Raw genomic sequence first — 20,815 nt, 5'->3', positions numbered from 1 at the left:
ATGATGTCCTCTGGAGGGGCCCTAACGAATGCCTCCGACGTGACTCCTCATGTCCCACGTTGTTCTTGATAACATTACCTCCTGTTTGGATTTTTTTTTCCCTTCCCCCCCCCCCCGCCCCCCATCAGTCCCTGGGGTAACTGCACGAAGACGTTCCCTCCGAAGGTCTTTGGAGCGCGGGGACTTGCTCCCCGGGTCTGGGGGGGTTTCGCCGGCCCTGGCGCTGACAGGACAGTGGCCGGGTTTCTCTCTCTGGGGGTCCCGCTTGCCCACCCAAGTCCGCGCGTGGTCCAGGCGGGCGGACTTTAGGGCTGCGGGGGGCGGGGGGGGGTCTATGGAGCATCGCCCTGCACCGCGACCCCCACGCAGCCTGAGGTGGTGTTTGGGGCGGGGGGGTGGGGTGGAGGGCTCGTGCTTCACCACAGCCGGTCACGGCGTCCCTCGGCGAGTCGCGCGGGGGTCTCTCGTCGGGGCGCACTCGGGCAGCGCGGAAGGGGGAAAGACTTTCCACCACAGACAGACAGAAGACCGCCGGAGCCCCCAGAATTGGGGCGGGGAGCCGAGGCAAGTGTGTGTGTATGGGGGAGGGGGTCTCGAGGGCGAGGCTGAGGGGACCCGGTCGTCGCTGAGGCGCGCGGGTGCCCGACAGCTCACCTCCGCGTCAGCGTTTTTTTTTTTCTTCCTCCACACAGAGCCCCGTCAGTCAGGGCTGCGCTGAGGCGGGGCGACGCGGACACGCGGGGGCCGGGCCGCCCCCACAGCAGCTCGCCGAGATGCTGCTTCCTGCGTGGGAAGAGGGAGGCGCGGCGGCCGGCACGGGAATCCCGAGGCTGAGTCGCTTCCACCTGTGGCGGGGGTGGGGCCGCCGCCGCCGCTTCTGTCGCTGCTGCTGCTGCCGCCGTCGCCGCGCCCGGGACTCGCCCGCGGACTACAAGTCCCGGCGTGCCCCGCGCGCGGAGCCGGAAGTCCGGGGCCGCTTCCGGTCCACGCAGCAGCGCCGCTGCCCCCGCGTCTCGACGTGTCACCGGCGGCGGCGGCGGCGGCGGCGCAGCGGCCGGGGCTGGACGAAGCGACTTGGGGAGTTCGAGGCGGCGGGGCGGCGGCGGCGGCGGCGGCGACGACCCCCGGCGCGGACCCGACCCGGCCCGGCGCGGAAAGAAGGAAGTCGTGTTCGGGGGCCCCCCTGGGCGGCGGCGGCGGGGCGCGATGTTGAACATGTGGAAGGTGCGGGAGCTGGTGGACAAAGCGTGAGTATCCCGGGCGGGCAGTTGCGGCCGCGGCCCGCGCGGGGGGGGGGTCGCGCGAGGGGGTCGCGGGGCCGGCGGGGGGCCGGGCCCTGCCCGCGTCACGCCCCCCCCGGGCCCGGCCTGCCCATCATGGCGGCCAGCGGCCGGCCGGACGCCCCTGGCCCTGGCCCCGGCCCCGATCGCCGGCGCCCGGCGGGGTGCGGGGTGCTGGGGGGGGGAACCGGCCCTCGCCCCCCCCCCCCACACACACACACGCCCCGAGCGCGCCCCGCACGCGCCCTGCACGCCCCCGGCCTCGCCTCGGATCCCGGTTCCTGAACGCGCCCGGCCTGGTCACTGGCCGGGGCCTCCCGGGCTGCAGCGGGGACTCCGGGGTGGGGGGCTCGCGGGGCAGCCCCCTCTCCCCTCTCCTCCCCAGGAGAGCCTGAGCCTGACCCGGGGCGGGGGTGCGTGCCCCCTCCACGGCTCCCCAACACACACACACTCACACACACACACACACACACACACACACACCCCAACACACACATACACGCACACACAGCCGTGGGGTGGAGACCCTAGGCCTGGCCCCAGGGGTGCATGCCCCCTCCACGGCCCCCCAACACACACACACACACACACACACACACACACACACCAACACACATATGCATACGTACACACAGCCATGGGGTGGAGACCCTGGGCCTGGCCCGGGGCGAGGATGTGTCCCTTCCACCTTCCCCCAACACACACACACACACACACACACAGATCTGTGGGATGTGGGATTGAGACCCTAGGCCAGGCCTGGAGGGTGCGTGCCCCCTCCACGGTCCCCCAACACACTCGCCTTTGCCCACCCTGGGCCATCTCTGGCGCTTTGCATAGCGACAAGCCTGGGAGGTGTAACAAGTGGCCATTGTCACCAGCTGCAGTTCTAAGCCCACCCCCTGCCCAGTGTCATCCTTTAGCTTTGGGCAGGAAACAGCCCCCTTGGCGGTCCTCATCTGTGCTGCCCCACTTGGACCATTCTGTGACATTCTCAAGACATTAAGAAGTCCTCACTCTCTCCCTTTCCACCCCTACCTCCCACCTCCCCCCTGCACACCACCTAGAATATCAGCAACTGGTTTACATCCTGTTGACCTGCTTTTAACTCCCCTGACAGGTAACATGACTAACAACGCATTTGTTGCTTTCATTTAAGACCTCAGTGATGATCTTGATGTTTCACTGCCGGAGGAAAGTTTCCTTACTTAAACCGCAGAGACGGTCAAATTAGTTTCACTGCTGGCCAGTCGGGGAAATAAAGTTGGGGAATCTTAAACCCGCCCCCTCCCCCCCCCTTGAGTTTGAGTGTTTATGCAATGACTTGTGACAGAAAACAGTTCATTGGTACCTCCCACCCAACCTCAAATCAGGAAGTGTGGATGGCAAGCTATTTAAGGCTTTTTTTTTTGATGCCCGAAAATAAAATAATTCACAGTGACTTGGATAATACATCAGCTAGATCATAGGAGGATTCTTTTTTCTAAAACCAGCCATTCCTTTGATCATTCTGCCTTAAGCATTTGTTTTACTCTTGTTTTCTTCTTATATGTTCTTTGAATCTGCTTTCAAAAGATAAAACCAGGGTTTCCTCATAACCTTGGTTATTGGTTTTTAACATACAGGTATAAAAAGACAAGGAAATCAATGTAAACAGTATAAAAGTTCAGGACAGAGAGCAGTTCTGGGGTAAAGTGCTTGCCTTGCATGTGGCCAGCCTAGTTTTAATTTCAGTCCCTCTGAGCACCACCAAGTGATCCCTAGCATTGCCAGGCGTGGCTCCTCCCCTGAAAGTTTTAAAGTTCAAAAGTCTCCATTCTAAAACCGAGGACAGCAACAGAAAACTGAGAAGAACCACCTGGTTATCTGAGAGTATTATATTTATGGTACTAGAGAGGCTGGACATTTTGGGGGGATTCAGAACTCAAGGCACTACATACAAAGTTGACCTCGTGTTGCTGGTTTCAGTATTGTTTAATCACCTGTGCTACCAACCTTCAAGTTCTTAAGGTTAAAATTGTAAGTAGTTACTAAGTCATCCAATGAAAGAGCAGTTCAAAAATAAATTATGTCTTCCTTTTTTTTTTTTTTAACCCAATTTAGAATGGAGACGTGAATCAAGTTATTTAAGAACATGTAAGGCTTGCTTTTGCCACCAGGACTTTTTAAAGCTTTTGTGGGAAGATTAGAGAAATCAGAGGGCTAGTACAGGGGCTAAGACACTTGCCTTCAATGTGGCACCCCATGGTCCCTGTGCATTGCCTGTGCCGTCCAGGAGTCACCAGAGCATCTTCAGAGTCGAGCCCCATGTCCTTGGGTCCTCTATTAAACCCCTGGCTTGGTTGGCCAAAACTCACCAGGAGTCCTCTGGGGGATGAAAAAGATTAGAATATGAAGTTACTTTATTAATGGCAATTTAGGATTTCATTTTCATCTCTCACTGATGGGAGAGACGAAATATCCCCCGTAAGCAGTATATATTTTACACAACCATGTATGTACCTGTGGCACTGTGTCCAGTTAAGACTTTTCACCTTCAAAGCTATGATGCGGCGAAGCAGATCCATAGAGCTGCTCTGATTATGAAGATAAAGTCATGGAAGAAGTGGGAGATGAGGAACCAGTCAAGTGATAAACAACTCCGAGAGAGCTTGGATGAATGGAACTATGACTTATCTGATAGAGGAATGGAACTATGACTTATCTGATAGAGGGGCTAGAGGTGAGCAGGTTTGAAGACCTGCTTCTGATTCTGAGACTGCCTTATTACCGCTTCCCTTTTGAGGCAAAACCACATCGATTTCCAGGTTCTGGATCCTTCTGTAATAAATGGGACTGGGCCTTTCCCATTTGGAATGGCTATTTGGGGACGTAAATTTTCATGAAGAGGGGAAAAATATCGAAACTAGGATTTTCTGCTAGCTAATAGGTTTTGCAAAGCCATTTTCCAGAGGCGAAGAAATACATTTCTTCAGACTGAAGAAATACCTTTTTTTTTTTAATGATAATCAGTAAATTTTTTAAAGGGCTTTAGTAAGCCTCTGACTCAAAAAAAAAAAATGTTAGCATAAATGAGGTTTGCTGCAGAAAGAAAAATACACTTAGGAAAAGTGTTCCCTGGAGCTACTCTTAGACCCACTGCGGCAATTGTTACGTATAATGATATATTTGAAATACTGGCTTTTCAGACCCTGAAGACTCCCTCAGAAAGGGTGAAAAGGTGTTTCCCACAGTCATTGCACCTCCTGCTGGCATAAAGAGGCTCTGCTTTGCAGAGCACTGTGAAACAGGAAAAGCAGAGAAAGCCAGTGCCAGCCTGAGCCTGGAGGGCAGCTGCCTCCCACTTATCCTCAAGTTGCAGAAAAGCAGCTGTGGCAGGAAAGGATAAGTGGCAGCCTCCCCCCATGGCACCACCACAAAAGCCTAGCTTGACCACTGTCATCCTGCGACCTGCCTCCCCTTACGTGAGGCTCTAATCAAACGGGGCCCTGAATATTTTTGTCTTGCCATACATGGTATAAACGCAGAGCTGCTGTAGGCCTCTTTCCCTACCCCCACCCCCAATGGGAACTGTAGTGGAAGCGATGCAAATAGTGGTAGATTAAAAATGCTGTGAATTGTTGAAGCCCAGCTAACCCTTCTGTTTCAGCACAGGGAATGATTATTACAGGTGATCTGTTTCATGATTTGCCCTTATTTCTGTGACTGTTGTTGTTTTTGTTTTGTTGTTGTTGTTGAATCAGCACTGGCCAGATGCCTAAGGCAAGCACTTTAGTCTATTTCAAGTTACTTTCAAGCCTAGCTTTCACTCACCCTGTAGCCCACCCAACCTGATCTGGGTGTCTGTATTTGCTTGTTTGTAACTACTGGACATTCATTTATTTGGGGGTTTAGGGCCACACCTGGCCGCGCTCAGGACTTATTCCTGGCTCTGAGCTCAGGAATCACTCTATTTATTTTTTTTTTCGGTCACACCCAGCGATGCACAGGGGTTACTCCTGGCTCATGCACTCAGGAATTACTCCCGGCGGTGCTCGGGGGACGATATGGGATGCTGGGAATCGAACCAGGGTCAGCTGCGTGCAAGGCAAACGACCTACCTGCTGTGCTATCGCTCCAGCCTCTCAGGAATTACTCTAGCAGGCTCTGGGGACCATACAGGGTGCCAGGGATTGAACCTGGATTGGTCGCTTGCAAGGCAGGCACCCTACTCGCTCTACTATCGCTCCAGCCTGTTAATAATTTAATAGAGCCGTAGAAACTACTATTCTATCTGAGCCCGGATGGATAATCTTTTTTAGAGAAAGTATAATTCATTATTAATTAGATTTTTAAATATTTTTCCTGAACTTGAAAAGTACACTCTCTCCCTTAGATAAATTTGCCCCTGCAAATACACCTCGACTTGAACTTAACAGTCTTTTTTGCCGTTCAGTCGTGAGACATTTTCTTCCTTCTGTGTCATGTTGTACCACGAAATCTCCATTCAGTTTGCTTCTTAGAACTTGAAAGCAAAGATGATTGTGTTCCATTCTTCTCATATCAGCTTTTCTTTGAACCAACTGTGGGTAATTGTTAATGCTGAAAACAATGAATTAATTATTCCTTCTCTCTTCTAGTAACTGGATATGAGTAGATATTAGGAATTTAATTCAAAAGAGAAATGTTCTAATCTCCTGCCAGCATTTTGTAGGGGATCTTTTGGTAGTTCAGCCTGTTCAGTGCTAATACCATGGTGCACTTAGTTGCCTCTGCTGTCCTGGTGTTAGTTCACAGGCAGTCTTTCATCTGTTTACTGAGCCATCCATGGAAAGAACTTTAAAAAAAAAAATTGAGTAACAATGTAGCAGAGGGGCCCGATGGCAGAGAGGGCCTTTGCCTTGCATGGGCTGACCTGGGTTCAGTCCCTGACATCCTTTATGGTCGCCTCAGCACTGCCAGGAATGATTCCCAAGTGCAGAGCCAGGAGTAAGCCCTGAGCATCACCAGTGTGACCCCAAAAATAAAGAATCTAGTACAGTATGAGTCCACAGTTGGACTTTTTTTCCTGTGTTGTGTTTTCTTTCTTTACAGAATATTTCCTTTAGGAAACAAAAGTTTATAGACATCCTAAGTAACTTTTTAGATTTCGAATTGTCATTCTTTCATCTTTCCTATTTGGAATTTTTAATTTAATTTTTCTTCCTTTTAGGTTTTTGAGCCACACCCCGCTGTGCTTAGGGCTTGCTCCTGGCTCTGTGCTCAGATCATCTCTGGCAGTGGTCTGGGGACCTTTTGGGGTGCTGGGAATCAAACATGGGACAGCTGCAGGCAAGGCAAATGCTTTCCCTGCTATACTATCTCTCTCACCCCTTATTTCTTTGTTAATGTAGTTAATATGGTTATAATGGTGTCAGCTGATATCTATGGTTTTGATGTTCAAAAACACCACGAAAGTGTCCACAACCTCCACAGCTGTCCTTATGTCACCTCTAGTAAGTAAAGTAAAGTAAAGGCCCTCCCGTTGTTCATCGATTTGCTCGAGCGGGCCCAGTAACGTCTCCATTGGAGACTTTGTTGTTACTGTGTCTGGCATATCGAATACTCTCGGTAGCTTGCCGGGCTCTCCGAGAGGGGCGGAGGAATCGAACTCGGGTCGGCCATGTTGGCTGCGAGCAAGGCAAACGCCCTACCGCTGTGCTATCGCTCCAGCCCCTTCATTCCCCTACCCCCTCCCCGAACTGCCTGATAATTTGAATTTTGTAACCCAAGGTCAAGGGTCACTAATCATTTGGAACTATTCCCTTATTTTCCCGCTTTCTGTACCACAGGTGAGTCAGATCATCGGGTATTTGTTCCTTTTACCTTTGACTTATTTCACTGAACATGATGTCCCCCCAGTTCCAGCCATACTGCAGTAAACTACAAGATTTCAAAGCTGCTTATAGTCCATTATGTGCGTTCTGTGTCTGTGTACGAGTGTACGCGCACACGTGTGTTCTGTGTGTATCCATTCTTCTGTCATTGGACATGTGGGTGGTTTCCATGTCCTGGCTTTTGCACTTTGTGCTTCCATGCACACAGGTGTACGTACAATTCCGTCAAATTACTATTTTTGTGTTCTTGGGATAGATGCCAAGAAGTTGGACTGCTGAGTCATATGGAAGTTCTATTCTTAACTTTTGGGAGACGTTTCCATACTGTTTTCCATAGAGGCTGAACCGGACAACAGTGAATTTGGAGTTCCTTTTTCATCACATTCCTGCAAACACTGGTTGTTTGCATCCTCCCGAGCCCTTTGGTTTTCAGGCTACCTCTGGCAGGACTCCTGCAGGGTGGCAGAGATCAAACCCAGGTCAGCCGCATGCAGAGGCAAGCGCCTTCACCGCTTCACAATCTCTCCAGCCCATTTTCAGTCTTTTTGATACAAACCAATTTCACTGGTGTGAGATGATCTCTCACTGGTATTGTGATTTGCATTTCCCTGTAATGAGTGACTGTGACCCGCCTTCCAGTGTGCTAGTTGGTCATCCATTTGCCTTCTGGAAGTTGTCGATCAAGGACCTCCTCCCTGTTTTTTGATGGACTTGGCTTTTCTGTTGTTGAGTTTTATGAATGCTTTGCTTATCTTGGGTATTTGTCCTTTACCTGATGATGTATGCTTTGCAAAAGTTGTCTTCCATACAGTTGGGTGTCTTTATTTTACCAGAGTTAAGTTTGCCATGCAGAAATCTTTCATTTGTAATCCCATTTATTTTTATTATCTTTGCCAATGGAATCAGGTAATTTGAAAACACCTCTTGATACCAATATCCTGGAGAGTTCTGCGGAGTTTTTCATTTTAACTTTTACCGTGGAAAATTTTAAATCTATTCAAAATAGTGGTACTATTATAACGAACTTCCGTTTGGCCACTTATGCTTTATCTGCACATCCATATAGCATCTCTGTGCCATGCACTCTAGAACAATTGCTGGACACAACCTGTCATTTCATCTGTAGCACTGTTGTCCCATTGTTCATCCATTTGCGTGAGTGGGCACCAGTAATGTCTCCATTGTGAGACTTGTTACTGTTTTTGGCATATCGAATACCTCACACCTCACGGGGAGCTTGCCAGGCTCTGTTGTGCAGGCAGGATACTCTCGGTAGCCTGCTGGGCTCTCGGAGAGGGACAGAGGAATCGAACCTGGGTCAGCTATGTGCAAGGCAAATGCCCTACCCACTGTGCCATCGATCCAGTCCCCTTTCATCTGTAAATATATTAATCTCTGAAAGGACAAAGAGCCATTAAAATGAATCATTGCTACAAAAGATGGAACCCAGGTTGGCCCAGTGCAAGGGGAGCACTCCTTCCCCAAGGCCTTCAGTCTCTGCTTTTTATTTCCTCTTTGTAGTTTATTTGTTAAAGAAACTGTTACTTGTATTTACTCAGGATGGATTTTGTTAATTGTACCCTCTAGGGGTTATTTGGTCCTCTAATCTCGGATTTCCCATGAAGTGGTAACTATCTGGTTATTCATGGAGTTCAGGTTTATTTGGTTCTCTAACCTGTATTTCCTGTAGAGTGGTAATTTTACCTACTTCATGAAAGTCACAGTTTAGTTTTTGGATGCAAGATTATTTCTTAAAATCAAGGTGTATTTTTAGTATAGACATGCAGTGGGCTTTGTGGACAGACTTTACTTCTTTCGGTGAATGTTAACAATCTGAAACAACTTAGTGGGTTAAAGGTGTCACTTCATATGAGTTTTCTGTGTTTAACCTAATTATAGGAATTCATCTATAAATTTTTATAGTAATTTAGTCAGATACACTCTCTGTATGTCGGCACCTCTAAGAGAGACTTAATGGATCCGGGAAGCAATTTGTGGTTGAGAGATCAGAAGCTGATTTAAATCCTAGGTCCACTACTTGAGAAACACTGTTCTTAGGCAATGAAATGACACCTCAAAATTTCCCTATTCAAAAAAAAAGGGGGGGGAAATATATTTATTTTACAAGAATCTTGTGAAGATTAAATGAATATGAAACAGCATAGTTTTTGACATAAACTCTTGAAACACCTATTACTGTATATAGCTTCTAAAATGAGCAGGGACATCTAATGTTTGAAAGAATATAGTTATCAGATTTGATTATTTACATGTGCGTAGGGCTGGAGCGATAGCACAGCGGGTAGGGTGTTTGCCTTGCATGCGACTGACCTGGGTTCGATTCCTCCCTCTCTCTCGGTGAGCCCGGCAAGCTACCAAGAGTATCCCGCTCACACAGCAGAGCCGGGCAAGCTCTCTGTGGCGTATTCGATATGCCAAAAACAGTAACAAGTCTAACAATGGAGATATTACTGGAGACCGCTTGAGCAAACTGATGAACAACAGGACAGTGCTACAGGTGTGTAAGAACTGTCTTAATACATGAATCTTGTATCAGTGCGTACTCTCCTAAAACACATACCCTAAATAAACATCTCATCCTACCTTAGTACTCATACAGGTTTCCCTTGTGTGTGTGCCTTGTGTTGTGCTAATGAAACAAATGCTTTTACTTTACTATTGTAAAGCATACTACAGAAATGACTTTTGAAAGACATGTTAAGGGACCAGAACCATAGCAGCAGGGAGGGTGCTTGCCCTGCATGCAGCCAGCCCGGGTTCCCCGAGCACTGCCAGAAGTCAGGAGTAACACTGAGCGCAGAGTCAGGAGTAACACCTGAGCGTCACCAGGTGTGACCCCCCCCCAAAAAAAAACTTAAAAAATAGCACTGTCCTCCCATTGCGGGCCCAGTAACATCTCCATTTTTTTGAGACTTGTTACTGTGTTTGGCATATTGAATATATGTCACAGGTAGCTTGCCAGGCTTTGCCATGTAGGCGAGATACTCTCGGTAGCTTGCCAGGCTCTCTGAGAGGGGCAGAGGAATCAAACCCGGCTCAGCCAGGCTGGCTGTGTGCAAGGCGCACGCCCTACCGCTGAGCTATTGCTCCGTGATTAAAAAATAGAAGACATGTTAAATAATCTTTCGAAAAACATATTGCAATTTCTATTTGCTTATTTTTTTCTCTTTCCTTTTTTAAAAGCTTTCCCATGACTTTAAAGAGATTTCTAATGTAAAACATTTCTTTTTATATGTAAAAAAAAGCTTTTTTCTTTAACTTATGATTGATCCTTAAAGAGATTGAGCAATTTTAAGAAAAAACACTCTTATCAGCAAATTTGTGATCTGAACCACAGATAAGCTCGCATATTAAAAGAAATGACGCTATAGGAAGGACCTTCCAGTTACTGGTCAGTTCTCTCAGAGTGACAAGGGGTGCCGCCTGCTTTCAGTGTGGAATTAAGTAGAGACAGAAGGACATTGTACAGCCCCATGTTGGAACCAGTTGAGGCTCTTTCTCACTTGTGGATAGATTTAGCTAATGAATGGCTGAACATGAGTAGTTCTGCCAATGTGCAGTAGAAGAAGGCATGTTTCTTCACTTTAGCACAGCTGGTCAGTACTGGAGCCTCTTTGACCAAGAGGGTGGGTCCACTACTGGAGCTGCTGGACTGAGGGGCTAATAGCCCGCTGCAGTGCCTGGGATGGAACCCAGGCCCCATGCAAGCCAGGCAAGTGCAGTGACCCATGTCCCCAGCCCCAAGAGTTTTCAGTGACCGGAGTTTTGTTTACTTCCACAGTTTTTGGTCTTTATAGTTTGCATGCTTCTAATTAATATTTTTAACTTGGGGCAAACTATGTCTGGTGATAAATGTGCTTTTGTGTTTTTGAAATGTTTACTTCATCGCGTAGAAATACCCTTATATTTTTGGAGAGGAAATAAGACGTGCATTGAAAATTCACATTCTTGGGCTGGAGCAATAGCACAGTGGGTAGGGCATTTGCCTTGCACGTGGCCAATCCGGGTTCGATTCCCAGCATCCCATAAGGTCCCCTGAGCACCACCAGGAGTAATTCCTGAGTGCAGAGCCAGGAATAACCCCTGAGCATCGCCGGGTGTGACCCAAAAAGAAACAAACCAAAAAAAGGAAAGTGGTTCCAGAGGTTCAGAAAGCACCAACCTGGCAAGGGAACCTAACAGGCTGCACACCAGGGGACTCGGGGTTTCCTTTCACTTCAGAAAGGCCTCTAAGCCCCAATAGGGTGCTGGTCCTAACTGTCCCCTTCCAGAACAGCAGGCCTAAGCAAGGGCAAGGAGCCCGGGACAAAGGCCATCCTCCGCTGAAGCTGACAGGGTGGGGAGTGGCCACCCTTGATGACCTGTGGGTGCCACTGTGTGGCCCCAGGCAAAGAAAGCATGGACCAAGTGCAGACGCTCAGGGAAGTTCTTCCAGGAACAGAGCACTTTTATTTTTAAACGAAGGTGGGAAAGGTTTTTAGCAGGAGATACTATAAATCAGGAGATGGCCTGATCCGTGGTGTAAAATGGAAATGGGGTCTACCTTTCCGAGCCTGTCAGAATTAAAGCGAACTAACCTATTGCAAAAAAAATGTTTGACCATTGTTTCCTCCTTCTCTGTGTTTGCTTTTCATGTTGGCATGGTGAAGTGTCTGTACGGCAAGATTAAAATCTAGAGAACAATGTCTTCTCAGTCCTTAGATTTGTTGTAATTAATAGGAATATATAAGTCAGCGAAAAATTTAATAAGCTTTGAAACCCCTCAAGCAGTAAATTTATACTGCTGCTATTGTCACTGTTAAAGTGGCTATTTCATTATACCTGTAAAACTTACATTGAGGTCTCTCCTGCAAATGAGATCTTACGGTGGGGGCCGGAGAGAGAGTACAGCAGGGAGGGCGCTGGCCTTGCACACGGCCAAGCCTGTATTCAATCCCTGAGCCTGCCAGGGATTGAATCCCTGAGCCTGCCAGGGATTGAAGCCTGTATTCAATCCCTGAGCCTTTACCATGCATGCGTGTAAAACCAGTTGGAGGTGTGCTTTTCTACAAGAACAACATTACAATGTCCTTTCTTTAAAAAAAAAAAATGAGGTGCTAGAGCGCAGTAGTACAGCAGATAGGGTGCTTCCTTACTTGCAGCCAACCTGGGTGGATCCCTGATACCTCCCCCCCCCCTTTTTTTTGAGGACCAAGGAGATGATTCAAAGGACTGGAATTCATGCTTTGCATGAACCCCCGGTTTGATCTGTGGCACCCCATAGTTGCCAGAGCACCACCAGGTGTGGCCACAAAAAAAAAAAAAAACAAGCCAACTTACTTTTGAAATATGGACTATAACAGCCCCATGATGGCAAGACAGGCAATCTGTCGGGATGTTTCTCACTTTACACTTCCCCAGCTAGGGGCTAAAGCAATAGTACAGCAGATAGGGCATTTGCCTTGTATGTGGCCAACCGGGGTTCGATTCCCAGCATCCCATATGGTCCCCTGAGCACCGCTAGGAGTAATTCCTTGAGTGCAAAGCCAGAGTAACTGTGACCCAAAATACCAAAAAAAAAAAAAAAATTTCACCAGCTAAGTATGTATCACCAAGTATGTAGTAGGATACTGAAACTGTAGCGGAGACTAACGAGACTAACCAAATGAAGCCCTGTGCCTCCAGAAAAATCTCCAGCTCACGCTGAAAGCAGCAATAACAGCTGTTGGGTATCTTGCTCTAAAGGGAAGGATGCAGAGATTCAGCCAGTTCAGTGTGGAAGTTGGACGGAAAGTCCTACCCGAATAAGGGATTCCAGGTGACTGACGGACTGCAATCAAATAAATGGCATTCACTGTCTCCAAAATTAAGCGTATTCAATATGCCAAACACAGTAACAACAAGTCTCATGATAGAGACGTTACTGGGCCTGCTCGAGCAAATCGATGAACAGTGGGAGGACTGTGCATATGGGTACTCGTAAATGAGAACATCCATGGAACCGTGTGCAGGTGACTGACCCCATGGCACTTGCACAGTAATGTAATGTGAACAGCCGTAGTGGCAGGCAAGGCTGATTCCTGTACACGGGAAACTACTTGCATCTGAGGCCTTTTATTCAAAAAGGCATTTGAGGAACTGGTGCTTTTTTGTCATTGTTTTGTTTAGGGGCCACACTTGGTAGTTCTCAGGGGCTCTTTCTGACTCTCTTTAGGGGACCATGTATGGTGCCAGGAATTTGCCAGATTCTTTTTAAATCAGGGTCTGGGTGGCTTCAGCTAAAGCCCAACAAGCGTCTCACCTCCTGTACTATTTATCTGTCGACCCCGCCCTCCAACCCCCTTTTTAATAGTAGTTATCCCCAGCAATGCTAAAAGGGGACTTGTGGTGTTGGGGATTAAACCCGGGGCCTCACATATGCCGGGCATGGGTACATCCAATTGAGCTGTCTCTCTGGATTTGTTCTTAGGTTGTTAATCTGTGCCACAGGATATAGAGTTGAACTTAAGATAATCGGTATTTCTAAAACAAATTAAAAAGAAGTGATTTAAGCTAAAATTTTGATTCAGAGTTTTTCTAGCAAGTGGAAATGGATGTTGTAGTTACTTAGATTATAAATCTTCTATTACTGTTGTATCTAAATGTAACATTTTGTGAGCATTAATTTTTATTATTAAATGTAGTAGGTCACTGTGCAATAAGAAAACTTTATAATGTGAACAGTTGTGCAACAGCTTTGCAAACTTTGTTTTATGGAAGGGAGGGGTTTTCCGGCTATTAGTTGAATAAAATTAGAATTTTATGCTTATAAATACTTAAGACGTTTATTAGTTTGACGTGCTAATAATGTGGTTTGGGACGGGCATGGTATTGTTAACCCAAAAGAATAAGATTTGTATAACATGTAATGCTAATTGTTCCTTTTTGCTATAGATTAACTATAAAATAAAATGGCATATAGTCAGTCAAACCTAAATTTCATACTGTTTAATTTGATAAACTTTACGTTAAAACTTTGGTGTTCTGTGTCTAAAAGCATAATATTCACTCTGCATCTTATGCTAAGATGCTTTAATGGAAGGATGATTACTCTTGAGAGAGCTAGTTATTGCCTAAATTTATACCAAAATAAACGTTCTCCCAATTGTGGAAGCAATAAATGACAGCTCAGACAAAAAGAAAAAAAAAAACAAACTATTCCTTTTCATAAAGTTTGAATTTGTTCCAAGTTATATGTATTGTTTATATATTTTCTAAGTTTTAAAATTGAGTGCAATTGATAAAACAGGAAGTTAACAAAGTTAAAATTGTTGAATTCAGTACGGTCGATAGGATGTTTGCCTTGCATAGGGCTGACCCCTGCATGCAGCTTCCATCCCTAGGACCCCATATGAGCACCTCCCTGGCATCGCCAGGAGTGATTCCTGAGCATCACAGGGTATGGTCCCCCCCACCCCAAAAAAACTGTTGGGGAATTCAGTGTTTTGTAGTCCAGTCACAGAGTTGTGTGAGGAGGCGGATTCTGATGGAGTTCATGGGCCTCCCCCAGTGCTGCTCAGTGATGGCTACAGGTGGCACTTACAACCCTGACCTCCCTCAGGAGGCGGGGGGAGCTTTAAGTATGTATTTCCTAAGATGAAGGCAGTTTCGGAAATGGTAGCACCAAGACAGGAAGTGCTTCTTTCTACTTCCAGTTCCAACTCAGTCACTACTCCCACTCCAGTACACGCTTAAGTTCTATGTTCAGAATTAGTAATTTTTCATTGAGTCTTTCTTCTCCCCTAATGAAGAGTTCCTGCACGATCATCCTTATGATACTGAGATTTTTTAAGACTTGAGACAGGGACTGGAGTGATAGGACAGCAGGGAGGCGTTTGCCTTGCATGCAGCTGACCAGGATTCCATCCCCAGCACCCCGTAGGGTCCTCCTGGGTTTCACCAGGAGTGATCCATGAGCACCACCCAGTGGGATCCAAAAACAAACCAGATGGGAGCCGTTATTTAAGATAATACTCCTCAGTTTAGGCTGAGGAAAGGTTTGGATGTGTTGGTGGTGGGGTTTTTTGGTTTTGGGGGGGGGGGGGGTTGCTTGCTTGTTTTGATAATTAAAAGTTTCAAGATTTTTATCTTCACTTTTTAGAATTTTTACAAAAATTAGGTTTGTCAAAGATCCTGAGTTGCAGTTCTCAGTGCTGCTTCCTCCATCTCTAGCAATGTAATCTGCTTTCTGTAACTCAAAAAGATAACAAGCAAGTGAAATATATTGGCGAAAATCTGATTTTCAAGAAAGTAATTTCATAAAATATATATTTGTCCCTGTCCCAAAATGTATTTTTTTCTAGAGATGTATTCTGATACAAATCTACTTAAACTTCACAGCCTTATTAGTCACGTTCTAACTCTTGATTGAATTTTGGATTGTTTATACTATGGGCTGATTACTGAGTGATTTAAGTCTCACTTATGCTCTACAGTTCTAATTAGATTGCTGGATATCAGCGCTTTCGTTAGTAAACAATGTAAAATAACTGCGGTATTTACAGAAATAAGTATTGAAAATTGCAGGTAAACTTAAAATGTATACCTTAAGTATACATTTATACCTACATTACCCCAAAGCCAAATACATAATTCATTTGGAATATTAATGCTTTTTTGGACATAAATTAAGGAAAGTACTTGTCATGTGGTAAGTGGCATTTTCCCAGTAACTAAATAAACCTACTTTAAATTTTTTAATAACATTTTGTGTGCAGCAAATATTGCACAATTTTGAATAATTTCTTAAAATGTAGGTAATTTGAACATTTAGTTAGAGGAGCTTGAAAAATATACTGAAGTATGAGGGGGGTGTTTTTTGCTTGTTTTGAGTGGGAGCTACAGTGGCGGTGCTCAGGGGTCATTTCTGGCAGTGCCCAGTGGACGTATGGGGGCTTGGGATTGAACCCAGGTCCTTCATTACAGGGCAAGCACCTTACCAGCTGTTCTATCTCTCTGGCCCCTCAAATTTGAGTTTTGTTGGGTTTTTTTTCTTTCTTTTATTTTATTTATTTATTTATTTTTTGGTTTTGGTTTTTGAGCCCACACCTGGCGGTGCCATTTGGTGCCGGGTCTGAAACCCAGGGCTGCTGCATGCAAAGCCTGCATTTGAGCCTCTGAGCCATTTCCCCCAGGCCTCGAGTCTGGGTTGTTAGTATATGCGGTGGTTATTATCATATGTTCAGTGTGTTAGGTATACCTTAATGCCAAATAAACTCAGATGAAGAAAATTCAAATTCTAGGTATACATCTCCGGTCAGACAACCGATATCGCAAGGAGAATGACGTCACATATTAAGGAGTGCAGAAACCCCAGAACAGCCTAGCTGATTAATGTAATGTACAGTTATTGGTCCCCCGCAACTCCTTTAAATAATTGAAGCACCATTGTAAACAAGTTCTGGTGGGGAGGGACAACTGAAAAAAATGTAAGCCATACCTTTATATTCCACGAGTGTGGTAAAGGGATTGAAGAAGACAGTGGAAAATGGTGTTATCTGGGGGCTGGAGCGATAGCGCAGTGGGGAGGGCGTTGGCCGTGCACACAGCTGACCCGGGTTCGATTCCCAGCATCCCATATGGTCCCCTGAGCACCGCCAGGAGTAATTTCTGAGCGCATGAGCCAACAGTAACTACTGAGCATCGCCGGTGTGACCCAAAAAGCCAAAAAAAAAGGTTTTGTCTGAAATGTGGCAGGTGAAAGAGGCCTTCCAGAGGATGTGGGGGTAGAATTGAAGCGGAAAAAGCACACCAGAGAGGGGCCAGTTGAGGGACAGAGGCCCCAGGTAGGAAGTTGCTGGTGAGAGTGGGTGAGCACTTGTCAGGAGCAGGGAATGCAGGGAGGCCTCCCAGGGGCTTGTAGACTGTGGCAGGTAGTTTGATTTGTTGCGACTGCAGGAAGAATCCTGTGTGGAATTCTGTTCTGCAGAGCAGTAAAATAACCCCTCTGCTGAAGCTGTGTAGGAATGTGGATCAGAGGGGACAACAATGTGGGGAGGTGGGGGGGAGGAGGGAAGGGAGAGGGGAGGGGGTTGGTGCCAAGGGCAGGATGAAGATTCTGACAGAGCACAGAAGAGCACCAAGTCTGGCCGTGGGCCTCACAGACTGCCCGGGCTCCGATCTCCCGCAGACCACTCGCGTGACCTTGAGTGTGAGGATAATACTTTGTGCCTCAGTTTTCTCCTCCGGGGGTAATATTATCTGCCTCATAGAGTTGTTAGGAGGATTAAGTGAATTGTGCGTAATGGACTTCAGGCATTGCCTGGCCCAGAGTTATGTGTTTAAAAACCAATAAGCAATCAAGTATGATTATCCTTTGAAGTAGAATGTGGATTGGGGAATTAAAAGTGCGTGCTTGCCTCGCTGTGGAAGGAACACCTAAGAATTACTGCTCACCAGTCAGCATGGCTCTCTGTGCCAAATGAGAACGAGAACGTGCTTCAGAAACACACAGAGTTTTGCCAACAAGGTGCTGTGCCGGACTGGAGCAGTAGTAACAGCAGGGAGGGCACGTGCCTTGTACATGGATTGGATCACTGCTCCCCTGTATGGTCCCCCCACACACATACCCCTGAGCCCCATCAAGGATGATCCCTGGGTGCAGAGCCAGGACGAAGCCCTGAGCACCACCAGGTGTGGCTCCCGATCCAAAACAAACAAAGACAACATAAAACAAGGTGCTCTGCAAAGCAAAGGTTGCTTGTCGGCGAGAACTGCATCGACAGAAGTGACAGCTTCTGGGGCTGGAGCAATAGTACAGCGGGCAGGGCCTTTGCCTTGCGCGCGGCCGATCCGGGTTCGATTCCCAGCATCCCATATGGTCCCCTGAGCACCACCAGGGGAATTCCTGAGCGCAGAGCCAGGAGTAACCCCTGCGTATCGCCGGGTGTGACCCAAAAAGCAAAAAAAAAAAAGTGACAGCTTCTGACTCCATAGCTGACACAGAGCACAGCAGGAGGAACATGAATGTTTGCTGAGTATTTTTCAGCCTTTGATTCTGTGTTCACATCTTCACATTTCTAGAAATATTTTTTCAAGTTAGTCTTAAAATGTTGTTTTTACTAGAAATCTGTAACTAGTGTTAGGGGATACAGAAAATTAATACATCATTATGACTATTCTCCCCCTCCCTTTGCCCCCCCCCCAACTGAAGCATTAATCCACCACAGCCTTTTCTTCTTCATTTTAAAACAATTTTTGTGAGGGTGGCATTTATCATGTCACTCTACTTGTGTGTGTTGGGCAGAGGGCGTCTGATCTGGGGGCCCCCTCTATTCATATTCTAATTCATTGCTTTCCCTCAAGCCACATTCCTCTGTTACTAAAATAGCATAGATTTTATTGATATATTCACTAGTCCATTATCCGTTTTGTGTGGAGCATTCATTATTAGGCACTGACAGGGAAACAGAAATGCATTAGATATACAGTCCGTTCTTACTACTTGAATAATTTCTTTTAGAAAATCTCCATGATCTCGGAGATAGTCAAGTTCTTGCTTCCGAGAGAGGCGTGGGATTAGGTTCCTGTCAGCCCCTGGTCACATTTTGCTTTGTTTTGGCTTTGTTTGTGGAGCACACCTGGCAATGCTCAGGACTTACTCCTGGCCCTGCACTCAGGGGTCACTTCTGGTCATGCCTGGGGGACCCTATGGGATGCTGGGGATTGAACCCAGGTCAGCCATGTGCAAGGCAAGAAGAGCCTACTCGTGTAACAGTCCCAGGTCACAACATTTTAGCCAGTCATTATATAATCTTGTTTCATATCTTTCCATTTAAAGAGAATTTTAGTTTTAAAAGTTTTTTGGTTGGGGCTAGGAGGGAGTCATACTTGGCAATGCTCAGGGGTTACTCCTAGTGATGCTCCGAGGATGACATGGGATGCGGGGATCAAACCCGAGTCGGCAGTGCAAGCCAAGTGCCCTACCCACTGTATACTCCTCCGGCACAGACTTTATTTTTAAAACATACCACTGTTGATGCATTAACACTGACCTAAGGACAAGCAGTGATGAATGGTACCCGGCAGATCTCCGTAAGACACATCGCAGTCTTACTCTCAGGAGCAGTACACAGCACCCCAGCATTAGACTAGGGCCACACGTGACAGCTCGGCCACCAGCGGAAGGCGCAAAGTTGTGAGGACGGCACTGAACAGAGAGGGAAGCTGGAACATGGCCTTTCTGACCCCAGCCGGAATGCACACCTCCTCAGCTCAAATTTTTCACAACTCTTCATGCTCACAGATGAGTGTGAAAGTGCTGTGAGCGCTGATTCTGCAGTTACAAACTCAGTTCAGGGAGGGGCTAAAAATTCGTATATATGGAATCTTCCGTTAACTCGGATGGACTCCACTGGCTTTCCAGATACACAGTCTAAGGGAACGGACATCCTCATGTTGAATTTTATTACTAGGTGGAGAGATGGTGAGTTAGAAAGAATCATGAAGGCTTTTTGAATCTTTGCCTTAAAAAAAAATGTTTGATGTTGGCTGAAACGAGGGATTGGGATTTCAGGAGCGAGTAGTCACCAGGTTAAGAAAGTAACGGGGGAGGTGGGGGAACTGGAGCAATAGCACAGCGGGTAGGGCATTTGCCTTGCATGCGACTGACCCGGGCTCGATTCTCAGCATCCCATATGGTCCCCCGAGCACCGCCAGGAGTAATTCCTGAGTGCAGAGCCAGGAGTAACCCCTGTGCATCACCAGGTGTGACCCAAACAACAAACACTGCCCTCCTGTTGTTCATCGATTTGCTCGAGCGGGCCCAGTTTGGCATATCGAATACGTCACACGGGTAGCTTGCCAGGCTTTGCCATGCGGGCGAGATACTCTCGGTAGCCTGCCGGGCTCTCCAAGAGGGGCAGAGGAATCGAACCCGGATCGGCCGCTTGCAAGGCAAATGCCCTACCGCTGTGCTATCACAATCTGGTGTAACCCAAAAAGAAAAAAGAAAGTAATGGGCTGGGGCCTCAGAGATAGGACAGGGAGAAACACCGCGTATGGTCCCTCAGCATTGCCAGGGTGCTCCTGAGCACTGAGCGAGTGTTCAGCTCTGAGTGCCGGGCTGTCAGAGCCCTGAGGAGAGCTTCAGGAGGGCCGCCTCCACCTGCCCTGCGCCTTCTTTGCTCCATGACCCGTCGCTGCCGCATTCGGGGGCTTATTTCTCACCCTGCATCCATGACCCACACAGTCCATGCTTTTGTTTTGGCTGTATAGCACCCCCCTTTCCAGGGTTGCTTCTAGCCTAGTGGCCTGTATCCCCAAACAACTCTCGTAGACCTGTCATCAGTCAGGTGACTGCAGCCGCTGGACTGTCCCCATATGGGAGCCTGCGCTGAGGAAGAGGAGCCTCTAGGACCACCCGAGCGTTCCTTCAGATACCGAGATGTGTCCTTGCAGAAGGAAAGGGATGGAGATGTCCTCTTGGCCCTTCTGTAACCTCATGGATTGAATACTTATTTTTTTGCATTTTGAATGCTTGTACATTTGCTACTTTTGAGATTCCTAAATTACAAACTTACCATTAGGTTATTCCCCATACTACAATGGCTTAAAGATCTTTGGGGTGTAATTTGCTGTATTTGACCCTACTCCCTAATGATATGAATGAGTTTAGCAGGGGGCCGAATGTTAGAAATGTTT

At 47.2% G+C, this 20,815-nt stretch overlaps 1 protein-coding gene across 4 annotated transcripts in view; it reads left to right on the top strand.

The window, feature by feature from the left end:
• Positions 1-1,056: 1,056 nt before the first annotated feature.
• The window catches only part of CLINT1 (clathrin interactor 1), a 57,157-nt gene continuing 37,398 nt past the window's right edge, over positions 1,057-20,815 (top strand). For 2 of the 4 annotated variants that reach the window (XM_056107974.1, XM_056107973.1), the window contains exon 1: positions 1,057-1,247. In XM_056107974.1, coding sequence (XP_055963949.1) covers positions 1,207-1,247 — 41 coding nt within the window. In that variant the 5' untranslated portion in view covers positions 1,057-1,206. The remainder of the gene's footprint in view (positions 1,248-20,815) is intronic. The other 2 variants (XM_056107972.1, XM_056107971.1) reach the window with 2 other exon arrangements.

The sequence above is a fragment of the Sorex fumeus genome, unplaced genomic scaffold (assembly GCF_029834395.1).
Source record: "Sorex fumeus unplaced genomic scaffold, SorFum_2.1 ptg000187l, whole genome shotgun sequence".
NCBI classification, from domain to species: domain Eukaryota; kingdom Metazoa; phylum Chordata; class Mammalia; order Eulipotyphla; family Soricidae; genus Sorex; species Sorex fumeus.
The sequence above is the reverse complement of the archived record's forward strand: the minus strand, read 5'-3'. Positions and strand labels throughout refer to the sequence as shown.